Genomic DNA, 17632 nt, shown 5'->3' on the forward strand with positions numbered 1-17632 from the left:
ATATTCTAGTGAAATGTACATAAACTATAATATATGTATTTAAGTAGATATAAATCTAAAAAAAAAACTTCGATGCATCCAAAACTCGATTGCCATTTGGGTTGAGGGCCCTTGATCAACACTTCAACTATATTTTGATAATGGGACGCAAACCTTGTTTTTACACTTCTCTAATCGGCTGCTGAGAGATTTTTGGGAATTGTAATAGCCTTTGACAATTGGTTAAAACATGTAAAACAAAGTGAGTTTGTCCCATTATCAAAACATGGTGGCACCAATATATACATAGGGATTTGGCACGGAATTTTGTGCAAAGCCATTTCGCATCTCGCTTTTCCAGGGAGAACAGCCACACATGATCACTTTTTAGCAGATTTTGTCTTATTCATTCAATGCGTGTGAGGTGGCTGTTTCCTCCGGCAAAAGTAAACCACTAAATGGCTTCCTGTGAAATTGCCTAGCAAATCTCATTTACATATATATTGATAAACTGAAGAGCAACATAGCACTTTGATGGTGTGGATCCATTGGGAGCACCATTGCGGGTGGTTTTTCAAGGAAGCCCTTCAGTTTAGCATTCCTCATATTCAATCAGATGTGCGAAAAGCCACTTCTGATTAGTTGAAGGAAGAATGTTAATCACAGATGCACATTCATAAAAAAGAGTTTCAAGCATTATCTTTATTTTCTTTCAGAAAAGCAACCAAATTCTAGCAGCATCTAAGCTTAAACATTTTTGCATGAGATGTTGAGGGTGAGAAACAATTCTATATACATTAGATCCAGAAGAGGGTCCTTTTTTTTAATGGCAATAAGGGGCACTTTTGAATGTTAGACTTACCTTCTTTTTTCAGATTCTTCTTGGAAAATTCTCCAATCACTTCTTCAATTTTCGTAAGTGAAAATTAGATACAGAATGCTTCTGTTTTAACAGATATTTTCAACATTTTCTGACAGAGAAGAGACCTCCCCACCATAGAGAAGGTTTCTAACATGGCCAATCAAGTAGCAGTGAGGGCCATAGCATACACTTGTTAGATATCCTCCATAGAGCAAGCAATGAAGAGCAAATAGAACAAGACCCTTCCAAATGGTTTCTTCTTCAATGTATGCAACTCCTTCACATTCACAACCACCAATAAGAGCCTGTGCTTCATGCCTCGCTGTCATTCCCAGCCAGTGGAAATCCAATGGGTCATTAATATCCTTCAAGTAAGGTAGGCCATGAACCAAGAAAGGCCAGACCTTCGGCGAAATCCTTGAGACGCAAGCAAGAAAGTCTTTACACACCACATCAAACCCATCACGCAAAACAAAACCAAGTTCCAACTCTGTTAATAGCAAGCACTTTCCACTTCTCTGAGTGAGCAGAGAAGAAAGGTTAAACCCAGAACTCTTTTTAATGATTGAGCTCCATTTCGAGCTTTAACAAGTCCCATTAAGGATTCCTCGGCACTTACCCAAAAATGTGCGGCTGGTGCAATTAAAGAAGAGTCAGACGAAAATAAGTGGTGGGTCGCACCTGCGAGCAACAAGGAGTATGCTGCACCAGCCCTGCTCAACTCAAAAGCTTCCAACTGATTGTCTTTACCAGAATCAAGTGTGTGGATCCTATAGGCGGATGCTAGTGTCATGTAAGAATTGATAGAGAGATGGTGCAAGGGGTGCAATTTGAAATTTGATGGTGATGGTTCCAATGGCTGAGATTGTTCAGTTTTGGAACTTTCAATAAGCATCTTTTCAAGCATTTCACAGCAAGATTCAGGATTCCCAGATGACATGTACTCAGTAATAGCTTGGTCTAGGCAATCAGTTAGCTCTCTATATGCCTCCTCTATGCACAAGCTGTGGTCTAAATCCAAGCAAGTAGAGTGGTTGGCAGCATTTTGCTGCAAATTGATACACCAAAAGTATATTAGATCCCATTCTCGAGTTGGAAGCTAAACAACTCGAGCATGTCTAGTATGTATGATCGAAGTGTTAAAACATTATTTGCAGAGATGGTCAGAGCATAATGCTGCTAGAAGATATCTGCTGCCTCAGAATCAGAACAAAAATCCACATTTTATGGAGCCACTTCTCATTTTTCATGAAATAAAAATTAATAAAAAATAAGTCAAAGTAGGTGGTAAAATCAAAACAATATAAGGTTTTGCATTGGAGGCTGGACGGGAGTCCGGGACACTAGAGAAGATATACATGGTGTCCTCTTCAAGAAGGATAGAAGGATTTAACTCAACATCACAAGCTATTGGCAGTACAGTTGCGAGCTTCAGCACTAGGACAGTCCGTTAATGAACGAAGAAATATTAAAATGTTCCCAAAAGATATAGACAAACTTCTTAAACATAAAACCAAAAAAAATAATGTACATTTACGATCACTCCCTCCCAATGCAAGAAAAGATGGTTCAATTTGGTTTCTCCAATAAAGGGCATGATGGAGAAACACTTGTAGGTTCCAAATCATTGTTGCATCACACATCCGTTGCTTGTTCTGGTGACCGTGGCATTAACAAGGAGAGACTAGACTAGAACAAATATAATATACAGTATAGCACCACAAAACAAATTCGAGAATGAACCATTCAAAAAAAAAAAACAAAAACAAAAACAAAAGCAAACAACTAGGTTAATATTAAAAGAGATTCTGTAAGGAGCAGTAGGGCTTGCACCACTAGGTTAATATTGCATTCTACTAGATGGGTGGAGCCTTTACCAATAACCTAAAGCCATGAACAATTATGCTTCCTGCAACCTGCACTTAATTCGCAACTTTGTGCATCTAAGAAAGGCATCCCCAGAATTTCAAACAAAAACATTCTTCCTAATTTGTAGCCATAAATTATTGGTTGAGGCCCTCAAAATGAATGGACTAGCTAGCTAGGGAGCTAAGGTTCTAGTACTTCCTGCAAGAGTTGCAGAAAGTATGCCTAGAATGTGGAGTTTCTTGGCGGTATTTAATTATTTATACAAATTTTTCTGTAGCAATTTAAACAATTACTCCTGCTGAGATATATTTATGTACAGAAGCAATTTTAATCTTCAGGGAAACAAAGCTATGATACATCTAAAAACAAAGCCTGCCACTCAAAACAGCATGAACAGCATTCGTCATGATACAATGAGAGTAAAAATACAAAAATATAAAAAAATCAACTCAAGTACTGAATTAAGCCGAAGAGATGACAGGTAATAAGATTTTTTTTTCATCTTATGACAGGTAATAAGATTATAAGCTAACACAGTGCTTACGAAGGAAAACAAAACACAAAAAAACAGATCATGCTTTTATTATGTATCATTTCTTACTTGTAAAATACGATCCACATATGCTGGTGGTGACGAATTACATCTGTCACAGCAGCAAACAAATCGATATTTTTCCCACAATTCTGACTGCCTTATTGCCTGTAAATATAAATCGGAACTCACAAAAGATTATCAATCATGAAATAAACTGAAGTAAAAGTAATGATGCTACTGAAAAATGTAACAGGATATCTTAGCGAACAACATCAATGGTCATGCTAGAGTGGACATCTACAAAGATCGAAAAACCTTTCTATGAGATTTTTTTTCTTGAAATGGTAATCAGATTTTATTGAAGAAAGCAAAAGAAAATAGCAATACAAAAATTATATAGGGGGCAGAGATTTTCCCTCAAAAATAACCCCTCTGATCTCTAATCATCCCATCTTTACTGGACAGACACAGGTTTCCAACAGAAGCATAATCAAAATTCAGCTGGGGAATGTTGGAACCGGAGGGTTTCCATCTCACTTTCATTTTGCCTTTAAACACTATAAAAAATTATCACCAACCACTTCCGATATAGATCTTGAACCGAACATCCCTTGAACCCCTCCCTTGTTATGGCCCACTAAAAATAGTACTTTTGATTCCACTAAATACCTTACTATTAGTGGATCTCTTGTTATAAAAAATTCTTCGGTTTCTCTCCGCCAAATCATCCAAATGACCACAAAGGATTAATTGACCAAAGAATATGGCCTTTCGCACTCAATTGCCTAGTCCATAGGCAATCCAAGAGGTCCATATCGTATTGAAGGAAAACCCAATGAAACCGAACCTCATGCCACTCAATACTCACAAACTCAATTTGAATGAATAGGTGGTTGGAAGACTCTTCTTCCTTCAATCAAAGGTCACACAGGTTTCCCAATTCGAAACTCCTCTTTAATAGATATAGAGTGCTAATCTTTTGGTGCACAACTGTCCAACAAAATCTTTGGACCTTGGGCAGCCCAAGACTTTCAAATTTTCATCCATCTAAAAGACGGATGCTCCCTTTTCACCAAAACATGGAAACCGACCAGATTAAGAAAATCCCATTAGGATATGAGCTCCAACTCTATAAATCAAAAATAGCAGAAAAGATGACAGAAAAGAGAACAAGCGAGTAGATCCACATCGTTGTTGGCTAACAGCCAAACATGTCGAAACTCAATCGAGTGTCCCTCCGATACACCCAAGATCTACTCAAAAGCATTTGTAAACCTCTAATGGTAATTATTGTCACCTTTGATCAACTTGATAACATTGAGGGAATCTCCCTCAGTGATAATATGACACAATTGATCGTGCTCCAACAGCCTAACTCCATGAAGTAGCTCCTGAACCTCATATCACACCTAGAGGTCCTGGATATATACAAATTGTCTCTCTTTGGGCATTTTTTAACAAATTGCCAATCCCCGCCCGACCTAGGTTACCAAGACGAGAACCATCAAAGTTCAATTTCAGTGTCGATGCATGTATTTTGCAACTAGTGGCCTACATGATAGTCCTAGTTGGGTGTTGCATGTGTATGAATCTGAGTCAACACTCAACCCACTATTTTTGTTAGCTTCTTCAAATGTCTACCCAATCTAACATGGTAAACACATCAGCTGTGTTGCCCCTGAAATAAGACTTCCATTAAGTTTGTGGTAAGATAATGAACAAACTCCCAAGAACAATATTTCAAGAGGAAGATGGGTAGCAAGGACTAACAAAATATGCAAGTCTTGTTGAAAAAAATCAAGAGTTACCATGTAAGTCCAGATTAACTACTTATAGAAGTAAAAGAAAAACTAATTACAAACTCCTAGCATCTATATGTACCCATTGTTAGAGTAATTAGGTCAAGCAAGAGGTTGCTTGAAGCATTACACCCAAGGTATCTAATTTGGAATACCAAGTTTGTTGCCTCCAGCCCCTATATATATATATAGATACACTAGGGTTATAAGAGGTTAATGGGCTCCAGCCCATATGGGCCCACTACACCTGATCCATTACCTATTGGGCTTATATTAGAACATACATGGGTTATATTATATACCCAACAATCTCCTCCTATGTTCTACATATAGCACAATCCAATAGATAGAAAGTGTAATGTTCACAACAAAATATTGAATCATCCACATTACCATATGGTCTATATCATAAAAGATCTGTAATCTAACTAAAAACACGAATCCTTTTATGACAAACCAAGAGTTTTAGATATACAACAAGCTAAACTCAACCAAAAGGTAGTTTCACATATAAGTGAACCCCACTGATCTTAGAGGAATTCATTCATGGGGTATGATTCTCATCGAGATCCAAAATAAAGTTCCACAAAAAAGTGAACTCTATACATACTGAAATAAAAGCATAGTCTTTATGACTTTATAAGATTTAAGTAAGTCATCTTCATCAAAGTCCAAATCAAGACAAGCTCCATCTTTTCGCCAATCCCTGTGAATTACCAAATATGGATTTCATGAAAATAAATCCAATAATTTGTGTAAAACACTAAAGTATCTAGTTCTACCTGAAGAAGAACTTAGTACAATTCCATAATTCACGAAAGTATCTAGTTCTACCTGAAGAAGAACTTAGTACAATTCCATAATTCACGAAAGTATCTAGTTCTACCTGAAGAAGAACTTAGTACAATTCAAAATGACTGAAAAAAATATCAGTATCACTCTCACTATAAGCATCATTGTCAAGTTTCAATAAAGAACAAGACTTAAACAGCTTCATTTGCAAATAACCATTTTTTATTGTCAAGTTTCAATAAAGAACAAAACCAAATAGTTTCTTTTGCAAAGAATCATTTCATGTTTATTTTTTGAAATGTTACAGTCATCTTATCCATATTTGAGTTAAGCTGTATCATAAAGTTTGGAATGTACAACCTTTCCCAAAAAAGGACATGTCATCAAATGTGGAATGACATACAACAACTGTAAACATCATCGAAACATATCAAGTGCCTGTCTTAGCCAAAACAGAGGGAGATTCGAAAAATTCAAAATAACATGGATGTAGGTTAAGACATGTCTACACGGTCTTTAACCCCATCTCCCCCACAATTTTGAGTATTCGATCTTTGGTCAGTCCCTGTTGTGAGAGCATCGACCATATTATCCTTCGATCTCACATCAATCAAAGTGATAATCCCGTGTTCAATGAGATAATTCAGCATGGCATGTTTCAGCCTAAGATGTCTCCTCTTACCATTAAAGAATGAGTTCTTCACAATCGTAATTGTAGCTTGATTATCACAGAACACACTTAAGGAACTAATCCTTAACTGGGTCAATGGAATGACCATAACCATGATCAAAATCTTTATCTCATCTGCTTTCATTTGCAACTGAAGCTAGAGCATAAAGTTTCAATTCGACTTCCACACGACAGCAGTAGATTTGCTGTCCCCTGATTCTGATCCCCATGATTCATCAGAATATTCTTCCACGAGAAGTGGATGATCATCATAGTTTTGAGCATACTCTTGAGTACACGAAAGGTATCTCATCAGCCTCATAAGGGCATCTCTATGCTCATGGCCATGATTGCTAGTAAAACGACTCAGCATGCCAGCTATAAAGGCTATGTCTGGCCTAGTGCAACACAAACATGAGGCTACCAATCAGTTTAGAATAATCTAACTGACTCACACTGTCTCTTCCTTAGAGATCAGCTTCTTCGTATAATTAAAATGGTGTCTCAATCGGTTTGCACTCACTGCATCCTCAAAAAGGAAAGTAGTTGGTCATATAATGGGCTAGGCCAATGGTGATTTCCTGCCTTTCAAAAAACTGACTTTCATACCAAGAATGATGTTAACAACACCCAGGTCTTTTCATGTCGACGTCTTTACCCAAGAGTAGTTTCACATTTTTCATCACAGAAAGAGATTGGAAAGAAGAATCAACATCTACATACAAACAAATAATCATGACCTTATTCGATACAAAACGATAGTAAAGGCATTTATCCGAGTTATATGTCAGAAACCCAAAGCTCTATACTACTTTGCCAAATTTCTGATGTCACAATTTAGGTGCTTGATTAAGACCATAACAAACTTTGTATAATCATAGACAAATATCTACTTGCAGCCCGCAATCTTAGCCCCTTTTGGCAAATCGACTAGCTGCCAAGTTAGATTTTCTAACAGAGAGCTCATTTCATCATGAATGGCTTCTGCCCACAACATAGAGTCCCTAAATCTCATCACGTCCTGATAGGATGATGGATCATTCTCCAATTGGTAGGTCACAAAGTCCTCACCAAATTCTTGGGTACTCTATCACATGGAGGAGCATATAGAGATTTAGGATGTGATTTGCAGTCAAAGCTGCCTCTTCCCAAATGCAACTAGGCATGCCAGCTAATATTAACATGGAGTTGAACATTGAAGTTAACGTCATGTTCTTACACTCAGCTATGCCAATTGATTGAGGCGAGCGAGGAGCAGTAGTTTCAAGGATTACGCCCTGAGAGGCACAGAATTCCTTGAACCCTGTCAATGTGTATCTTCTCCTTCTCTATCACCCCTAACTCTCACACTTGTCAAATGTAATTGACATATATAATGGTATCTTATGAGTATTAGTAAATTAGACCATTTTGTGATAGTGCACATGTCCCAATCGGTTGTGTAACAACTTAGGAGCAATTAGCGGTGAACTAGCCTAGTTAGGATAGATCTCAAAGGGAACTCCAGTCTTTTCCATTTTTAATAACAAAAAATAAATTGGAAAGAGTGCACCTGATTTGCGAATCGCGAGAACCGTATCACGTGAATCAAATCGAGAACCAAATCGCAAACCAAATCCACAACCGACGGCTCAACAAACAAAGCTATGAGCCTAATCGAGGAACGAAAGCCAAGAACCAAGTCATTCCGCCCACAATAATTTTCCTCTAAAGTGTCGGCTCCACCACAATCCACAATCCAATTACCCACTCAAATTTACCAAGGCAAGTCCTTTTTGAGAAAAGGGGTTTCGGCCAGGAAGGTTTTGGTCTTCAGTGATGCAACCACCAAAGTGTTGTACAAAAAACAAAAGTGAAGAACCCCAACCCCTACTGCCTTGAGATCCCCAACAATTTAGAGAGATGGAACCCCAAAACGAAAATTCCTCTCCCTCCAAAAACGAGAATTCCCACTGAAATTACATAGGAGCAATGATTCTCCAACAATCAACGGCAAAGAGGGTTCTGCTCCTAGAGGAAACCCCAAAAAACTGAGAAATTTGTGCCGTGAAGCTTCCTGCCTCGAGTCAAAAGAAGAAGATGGGTTTCCGCCCAGGCACGAAACCCACTTTAACAGACCCCAAAATCAAGATTTTGATTCCGCAAAAACAGATGGTCGTATAGTTTCTTCTTGGAGAAGCAAACCTCAAGAACCAAAATTCCGATCCTACCCACTTCCAATCAAAATCTGTGGGATTGAAACGCAATTAGGGGTGTAAATGGATATTCGGAAATTCAATTACCATCCGCATCCGAATCCGTTTAAAGCGAATATTATCTGAATCCGTTTCAAGCGGATATTATCCGAATCCGTTTATGAGATATCCGGAATGACACACTATCTTTTGTTTCTATAAGAAAAGTGAATATTCTTTTTAGAAAAAAAATATAAAAACAAAAATAGCCCAAACCCATTCCATCAAAATAGCCCAAACTCATTCCATCATATACAAAAAAAAGGAAAAACTCAAAGACAACTACCAACACTATCATCCATCCCCATCCCCATCGCCTCCCTCTCTCTCTCTCTGCCTTTGTTTTAAAAGGAAGAAGAGGATCTCATATATTTTAGGGTTTGAGAGTTAATTTTGTGAAGAGAATGTAGAGGTCTAATTTTAAGGTTTAGAAAATTCATTCGAGTAAGTAGGAGAAAAAAGATAAAGTGCTGCAATAAAATGTTCGAATTTACCGGATAAACGGATACGGATAATATTCGAATTCGAACAATATCCAACGGATACGAATTCGGTAATAGATATTAAATATCCGTCGAATCCGAATCCGAATTCGGATGGTGTATACTGTAATCGAATTCGGATATAGCCATATCCGCTCCGAATTCGATCCGTTTACACCCCTAAACGCAATCAAGGTCTATTGGAGAGAAGGCCACACCCAAAACAGGGGTTTCATGTTAGAACAGTTTTGCACAAAGCAATCCGATGGATTCTTCTCCAACTACAACCCATATCTTGCTTGAGAGAGAGTCAACTCGTCTCTGTTTTGTTCTCCACAGAACGTGAGTTGCAGAGACAGGCACAAGAGAGAAGAAACCCACCCCCAAAGCTTTCTCCACACCCAAATCGATTCTCTGATAGAATCCAATGAAGAAGAAAAAATTGACGTTAGTGTAGAACCACTCCCAAATCGATGTTTCGGGGGTTAAAACCCACGCCCAAAACGATTAAAAATTAGGGTTGCAGAATAATGCTTCAAGATTGTTAGAGTAATTAGGTCAAGCAAGGGGTTGCTTGAAGCATTACACCCAAGGTATCTAATTTGGAATACCAAGTTTGTTGCCTCCAACCCCTATATATTATATATATATATATATATATAGACACACTAGGGTTATAAGAGGTTAATGGGCTCCAGCCCATATGGGCCCACTACACCTGATCCATTACCTATTGGGCTTATATTAGAACATACATGGGTTATATTATATACCCAACACCCATATCCTAGTGCATCAAATTCAAAATTCTACAAACTACCAGACTGTAATCATACTGTATTGCATAAAGATAGGTAAGAAATGGCAATGTACCTTAGGCTGCAACAAGTCAGCGTATGCAACACACACCTCTTCCCCTTTCTTAATCGACTTTATACTTCGTATCATGACTTTCGGCCCATATTTACATGATCCTGCCTTAGATCGATAAAAAGACAAAAAAAAAAAAAAAAAAAAAACTTGGGTATCAAAAGAAGAACCCAAAACAATCCAAATCAAGAAAAAAATAGAATATCACCATTAGTTAATTTGTCTTCATCACCATTCCAAGCCTTGAACTGCAACAAACATAGAATTAAAAAACACTCACTAGATGCACACACACACAAAAAAACAAAAGGGGCGGGAGGGGGGGATTGAGATTTTTACTCCCTTGTTTTGATAATTACACCTTCAAAAGATTTGTATGTAAGGGGGTGCAGCTATCAAACAAGGGGGTGTAAATATCACATTCCGAAGAACAAAAAAACGTAAATCCCAGAACCTACTTACCGTACCCTCTTCTCCGCAAGGGGTAACACGAAAACCCGGTTCGAGAGAACCCGGTTCACCAATAAACCCGGTCAAGGAGAACCGGTAAGAAGCATTAGGCGAGCAACTATGGTTAAACCAAGAGAAACCCGGCCCGTAAACCGCTACCCCAATCGTGCGCCCTTCGCTAACCTGCACCTCAACGGCGTTCGTTAGCACGAGGCACAAGACCATTTCATCCGTCGCACTCTCTCCCACAACATTTCCAAACCGTCCGTCGCGCATTCTTCTCGCCAAACACATTATTCTCCCTCCCTCACTAATTCTCCCCGATATATCGAATTTCTCGCGATTAATCATCAACCCGCCGATTCTCCCCGAGACGAGAAACTCGGGAGAGAGAAACCCTAGCTTCTGGAAGCAGAGGAAAAGGCGGAGGGCGAGTCGGAGTTGGGATAATTCGGAAGGCCACGTGGAGGTATCGGATTGGAGGAAGAGGTGGCACTCTCCGCTGGACACGTGGAGGTCAGCGTCAGCGTGACGGCAGTGATGGGAGCAGTAGAGAAGTGAAGAATTGCAGTGGGAATTGCAAGGGATAGGGACGGGATTGTGGGAATTGTTAGGTTTAGGTTTGGGGATTTTGGGATTTAGAGGGTGAAAGCAAGAGGAGCAATGGGAATGGAGGGAGGAATCGGAAAGGGTGAAGGCGAGTGGTAAAATTGGGGGTGTGACATCTTGGCCTATTTCGATCTCCTCTGGAGCTCTCATCTCCATTTCTTTTTCATTCTGTTTTTCGGAATTGATGGAGGAGTTCTTTTATCGTTGTTTGGTTAAAAGGTGGGGGTACGAATGAGATTGTGCCCAATATCTGATAGGAATGTGCCACGAAGAAGTATACTGTGCCCTAGGAAAAAAACAAGCTATATAGTCTAAGGACAACTATTTTTTTGAGTGATCCGAAAGGTGGCCTGAAAAAACTTGGACTGAGTTTGGATTGGTGGAATCATTGAAATCTATGTCCTAATGGAATGGGAAAAATCAAAATTTAGGGAAATGTTAACGAGGGCACTCCTCACTTTATTAAAGGAACAATTATCAATGGGGACAAACATTAGGTGAAATTATCAACACGACCCGTGCTTTTCAAAAATTAGACAAAAGAGGTCTTGTCAGTAAAAGTTGGACGAAAATGCCCTTTGGCATTTACAACACATTTTGACCTTGTTTTTTCCTTCTTCCCTCTACTTTTACTTTTCCATTATCACCTTTTTTATTTTCCTCCTTGTTCAGCGACCATTGTTGCTAGCAAATCTTGAAAACTTGAATGTTGAGTTCTTACCATCTATCTCTTTGTATCTAGGTTTTGTTTTTCTTTTTCTTTTTTAGGGTTTTGCACTATTTTTCATTCATCTGTTTCTGATTTATCTTGTTTAGGGTTTAAGCAGTTTGTATTTTAGGGTGTCATCTGGAGATAATGCATGAATGGCTTCACTCACTTTTTTGGAAGACATGAATGGATGGCTACATATTTTTTGATGTACTTAAATTTTTTTTGTAATACACAAATTGGGATGTAATACATGAAACACATTTAATGAAAACAACATCCATTTCTTTTGTTATTTCTATCATGAGCATAATTGTAGTGCCATTAGAAGAGCTGTTATATGCAGGGGGTTTTGTAGCAGAAGGGGTTTATCAACTCTCTTGAAGGGGGTTAGTAACTCTCAAAAGTAGGGTTACCAATTTTCGAATGGGCTTATCAAGTGCTTGAAAATTGGCCGAGGATACTGGAGTTTTGGAAGGGGGCTTTCAAGCCTCTATGATTGGGGTTATCTAGTATAAAAAATGGGGTTACCAATTTTTGAATGGGGTGATCAAGTCCCTAAAAATTGGCCAAGGGTACTGGAGGTTTGGAAGGGGGTTTTCAAGTCTCTGGGATTGGGGTTATCTAGTATAAAAAATGGGGTTACCGATTTCTGAATGTGCTTATCAAGTCCTTGAGAATTGGCCGAGGGTACTGGAGTTTTCGAATGGGGTTTTCAAGTCTCTGAGATTGGGGTTATCAAGTATCAAAATGGGGTTACCAATTTTCGAATGGGCTTATCAAGTCCCTGAAAATTAGCCGAGGGTACTAGAGTTTTGGAAGGGGTTTTAGAGTATTTTGGATTGGGGTTATCTAGTATCAAATGGGGTTACCAATTTACGAATGGGCTTATCAAGTCCCTTAGAATTGGTCGAGGGTACTGGAGTTTTGGAAGGGGGTTTTCAAGTCTTTGGGGTTGGGGTTATCCTATATCAAAATGGGGTTACCAAATTCTGAATGAGCTTATCAAGTTCCTTATGAACACATTTTTACTTGCTGTTTTTTCTTCACTCTATGCATGGAGGCCGAAGTAGAAGTTTTGAAAATCCTGTTGAAAGAAGACTAACACATGACCAAAAGACAAGGGAAGAAAATTTGGACCGTTTCTTTTCAAGGTGATTCTTTCTGGTTCTTCAACCTAGGAAGGGAAGGAGAAGAACAACGTCGAAGTAAGCTTTTGTGCCGACCGCGTAAGCTGAGTGTGTTCTTTGTGTTTGTCAATTTTCAACGAAGTGGTGTCAGAGTTGTTAAGGGGAGAACTCGCCCTTAAAAGCTAACCGTTAAGGGAGAGGGTGCCCAAGTCCTTATAAGCCCCTCCACATCCATTCACTTTTCTAATGTGGGAACTTTGCTTTTGCGTGAAGCCCTCGGCCCAACAATCTCCCCCTCCACACAGTAGCAATGTGCGAATTACAAGATCTTTCCCGAGGGATTTTTCTCTGTCCTCAAGGGAACACCGGGCTTACTGAGGTCTAGCTTCTCCGTCAAGGGGAGGATTTCCAAGTCCTTATAAGCTCATCCACATCCATTTGGGATCTTTTCTTCTGCGTGGAACCCAACACACTCATTTCCTCTCTCTCTCTCTCTCTCTCTCTCTCTCTCACATACACACACACACAAATTGTTGGGTTGTCCTCCTCCAAGGCCATATGGGAAAACTTGGAGAAGATGTTGGCATCTCCATCTCGCGCTCTAGTCATGCAGATTCTACTGAACTATAGACCATATGAAAGGACAATCTCCATAACTATCTTTACATGGCTAAGTCCAAGTAATAATGGTTTGGACTAATGCTAAGTTCAAGTAATGGGTTAGCCTTGGTCAAGAGTATTAAACCTTCTCCTCACAAGCATGATGACTACTCACGCCAATAACTTGTCCTTGTGAAGATCTTCACGGCCTCCTTTTCAGCCACGAATTAAGGTTGGAGATGAAAGCTCGATCGTTCTTCCACGTTACTACACCGGGAATAAATCTGGGTCGTGGCCGTGGCCGTGGCCGTGGCCATGGTGTTGAATGTGGGGCCACTATAAACAGAGGGCCAAACCGTTGACCAGATGTCACGAGGATGGGGCCCGTGCATTCTCGTGTAGTTGATTGGTCATTTTAAAATGACATGGCCAGACATTAAGCCAACGTATATACAGTTTCAAACCTTGTTTGCTTCCTAAAAGTTTTGGATGTTTGAGTAAGTAAAGGTCATAATTGTCGCTAAGTTGGGGTCACAGGCAAGATTGATTTTGGCTTAATTATAACTGCTCCCCTTGGCATTTCCTTCATGTCCATTTGTTTACTTCTCTCTATCAAAATAAAACGACAATCCCCCAATTATTTATATTCTATAGAATGGAAAGTTAAGAGCATGGTTTTAAAATTTAAGATTTTATAATCACCAAAAAAGTGCTTAAGTGTAGGGAAAGAGATTGGAATTTAGTGATTAAATTAAAATTAGAATTGCTCATGCATATAGACTAGCTAATAATGTAGTCGTGATGTTTCTAATAGTGTTAATATCTATTCTATCTAAAATATATAGGAAATTTTAGTTTCACACACTTGACACTTTTCTAGCATTTTCCACCTCCTTCCTTCTCACACCCTCTCACATAGTTGGGCCCTAGAATATTCCATGGAATAATTTTTCATGGTTGCCAATATGGCCTCAGTTAAAAGATGGGCCCTTAGAAAGATAACAATATAAATCCTTCATACCATTTAAAAAAAACACCATTTATTACACTTACAGGACAAAACCATACACAGTTGTAACCACCCCACAATACTTAAATTAAAAAAGTCACATTCATGGGTGCATCCCATTTATAAATCACATTTTTTAAGTACCTTGATTCCCTTCCAACGAGACTCCATGTAGTAGGAATCGTCACCTTGTGCATAAACACCACACTTGAAGTAGTGAAATGTCCCCCCACTATCATTGAACTCTAGTTTTAAGATTCCATTGATAAAAATTGAAACTTTTCCGGCCCCAACATCATGGATAACATTTAAGCGGAACCATTCATCATAGATATAAGGAACCAGAATCTCCCTCCTGTAGTACATGAGTTTACCATCATATACTCGTATCATCAGTGTTGTGTTGGCATTCTTTGCACGAAAGAGTTGCATGATAGACACGCCTGATGTCCCATTCGGAACATAACCATATCCTTCGAATTGCCAAACGCCCGAAGAATAGTCATAGCCCTGGGAGACCAATTAGTAGAATGAATGATAGAGGGATTCAAATTTTGCACGTAGTTAGAAGTTGTAATCCAGATTCTCGGATTTTTGAAAATGATTAGAAAGTCGTCTTGAAATTTTTGAAAAAAAAATGGATGCGTGTTTTATTTAACAACATGTGCGTTTGTGTGTGTACTTATTTCTCTAAGTGTATGTGTTTTCTGGATTAGGATGTGAGTTCCCTTTTCACTTGAGTGTTTATTCAATAAATTTGAATTTCTCGTCAGTGTTTACAACTAATATATAAGAAATCGGCAAGTTATAAAGTTTTCAAATTCCTGGTTTTAAATTAATCTCGTGAGATTTACAAATAATAAATAAGAAATAGGCAACTTATCTAGTTTTTTAATTCCTGGTTTTAAATTAAGAAAATTCACATTTTATCCAAGAAATAGGAGAAATCCTAGTTGTTGGGACCCGGGTAGAACTCGCCGTCAAAAGCTAGCTATTAAGGGAAGGGAACCCATTCCCTTATAAGCCCATCCACATTGTCACACTTTTCCGATGTGGGATTATTTTGCTTTCACGTGAAACCCCCCAATAATCTACCCTCCACGTGGAAGCACCGTGGACAATCTCGCCCCTCCACGCAATAGGAACGTGGAAACTACGAGATCTTCCCCAAGGGATTTTTCCGTCCTCGGAGGCATAACGGGGTTACCGAGATCTTCCCAGGAGTTAGCACACCCCAGCTCCTGATACCATTTGTTGGGACCCGGGTAGAACTCGCCCTCAAAAGATAGCTTTTAGGGGCGAGTTCTACCCGGTTAAATTCCCTACAACTGGTATTAGAGCCGGGCACGTGGTAACCCCGATTTAGCCCCTGAGGATGGAAATATCCCTCGGGGAAGATCTCGGTATGCCTCCGAGGACGGAAAAATCCCTCGGGGAAGATCTCGTAGTTCCCACGTTCCTGCTGCGTGAAGGGGTTAGATTGTCCACATTGCTTCTGCGTGGAGGGGGAGATTGTTAGGGTTCCACGCAAAAGCAAATAGTCCCACATCAGAAAAGTGATGGGAAATGGGCATCCTCCCTCTAACAGCTAGCTTTTAGGGGCGAGTTCTACCCGGCTAAATTCCCTACACTAATTATTCAGGGTCATTTGGAATTCACAATTGATTTGTTATAATTATTTTTTTATCCTTTTATGTACAGTAATTAAAATGGTAGTAAACATTATGTTTTTTTCTTTTGAAACTCGGCTGGTATCCATGTTCTTCCTATTTTAACCAACCAACATTGTGGTGAATATCTATGACAATACCTAATATGCAGCAGTAAACACGCAGTGATATCACCTATTTAATTTTTCCATTTTGAATAATTGTTTTAGTGGATTGATATATGCACACAATTATTTCTCTAATTAAAAGACAACAAATTACAGCACATAGGAGAATAGTTAAGTGTATGTGTTGGGTAGATTAGGATGTGAGCTCCCTTTCACTTGAATGTTTATTCCATAATTTTGAATTTCTCATGAAATCTACAAGTAATATATGAGAAATCAACAACTTAATTATTTGGAAAATTCCTGTTTTTTAACTAAGAAAAATAACATTTCATCCAAAAAAAGAGAGAAATCTTAATTATTCAGGATCATTTAAAGTTCAAAAGGGGCATTAGAAATCCCGAATTTTGTAATTATTCAGAAAATTTTGTAACTATGTTGATAGCTACGAGGTGTAATAACAACAAGCAAGTTTTCAAGTACACTTTACAACAAGTCAGTTGCAATCAATAAAGAAACTTAGGAGAGTCTGAGAATAAGTACACTTATACGAATCTCGCTGCGAGGTTTGGTGTTGCTGTTGCGAGAGAGCGGCTGGTCGGTAGAGAAGACCCAAAACCAGTGGATTCCATCGATGAATCTATACCGTTGGTTTTCGGGCAAGTTCCAAGGTTTCTGGATCTGAAAGTTAGAACTGTTGAGTGGAAGGGAAACAAAACCTTCGGTCGGATTGGACGGGGCCCAACCAATGGCTTTGTGGTAGATGCAAAGGAAAATAGTGAAGATTGAAACAGCTAAGAGAGAAGAACCCATCTCCTTGTTCTTCAAGAAGAAAGGAGAAGATAGATGAAAATGTTTATGGTATAAGGGGAGGAAAAGTGAAGGATAAAAGTGGAAGAGAGGGGTTCAAATTAGTGAATTCTCCTTGTCAAGAAGTTCATGTTCCTCCTTACAAACTGACAGAGAATGATCAGATTTTATTTTGGTAACCTAGTCAATTATTGGTACAATTTGGTCCACCAAGGGCAAAGAACTATATTTTTTTGTTCCAATCTTTAAAATTAAGACTTTCACCTCTGTCAGTTTGTCTTTCAAAAAAAAAAAAAAAAAACTATGTCAGTTTGTCTTATACGTGAAAAAAATGTAATCAAATACAAGAAATGGTGGCAGTGGAAGTGTTTAAATTTTTGGGTAAGCTTTCGGACCAATTGGTTGTTTCACAAACCCTAAAAGCTTACAGCTATGGAGAACTGGAG

General features: G+C 38.8%; 1 protein-coding gene and 1 pseudogene across 2 annotated transcripts; both read right to left on the minus strand.

Moving 5' to 3' along the window:
• Nucleotides 1-674: 674 nt before the first annotated feature.
• On the minus strand, nt 675-11417 carry LOC143881922 (protein SET DOMAIN GROUP 41-like; annotated as a pseudogene). Its single transcript, XR_013252044.1, has 5 exons — nt 10555-11417; nt 10301-10340; nt 10096-10196; nt 3312-3410; nt 675-1889 (listed from the first exon to the last, which is right to left on the minus strand). The product of XR_013252044.1 is annotated as a protein SET DOMAIN GROUP 41-like (transcript).
• Nucleotides 11418-14719: 3302 nt separating this feature from the next.
• Nucleotides 14720-17189, minus strand: LOC143880585 (citrate-binding protein-like). The gene is made up of 2 exons (XM_077383577.1): nt 16920-17189; nt 14720-15109 (listed from the first exon to the last, which is right to left on the minus strand). Exons 1-2 carry the CDS (start codon nt 17187-17189, stop codon nt 14720-14722), a joined length of 660 nt encoding a protein of 219 aa, XP_077239692.1.
• Between the last annotated feature and the right edge of the window lie 443 nt (nt 17190-17632).

This window comes from Tasmannia lanceolata, unplaced genomic scaffold, assembly GCF_043159265.1.
Source record: "Tasmannia lanceolata isolate RefF3 unplaced genomic scaffold, GAP_Taslan_0.1 ptg000007l, whole genome shotgun sequence".
Taxonomy (NCBI): domain Eukaryota; kingdom Viridiplantae; phylum Streptophyta; class Magnoliopsida; order Canellales; family Winteraceae; genus Tasmannia; species Tasmannia lanceolata.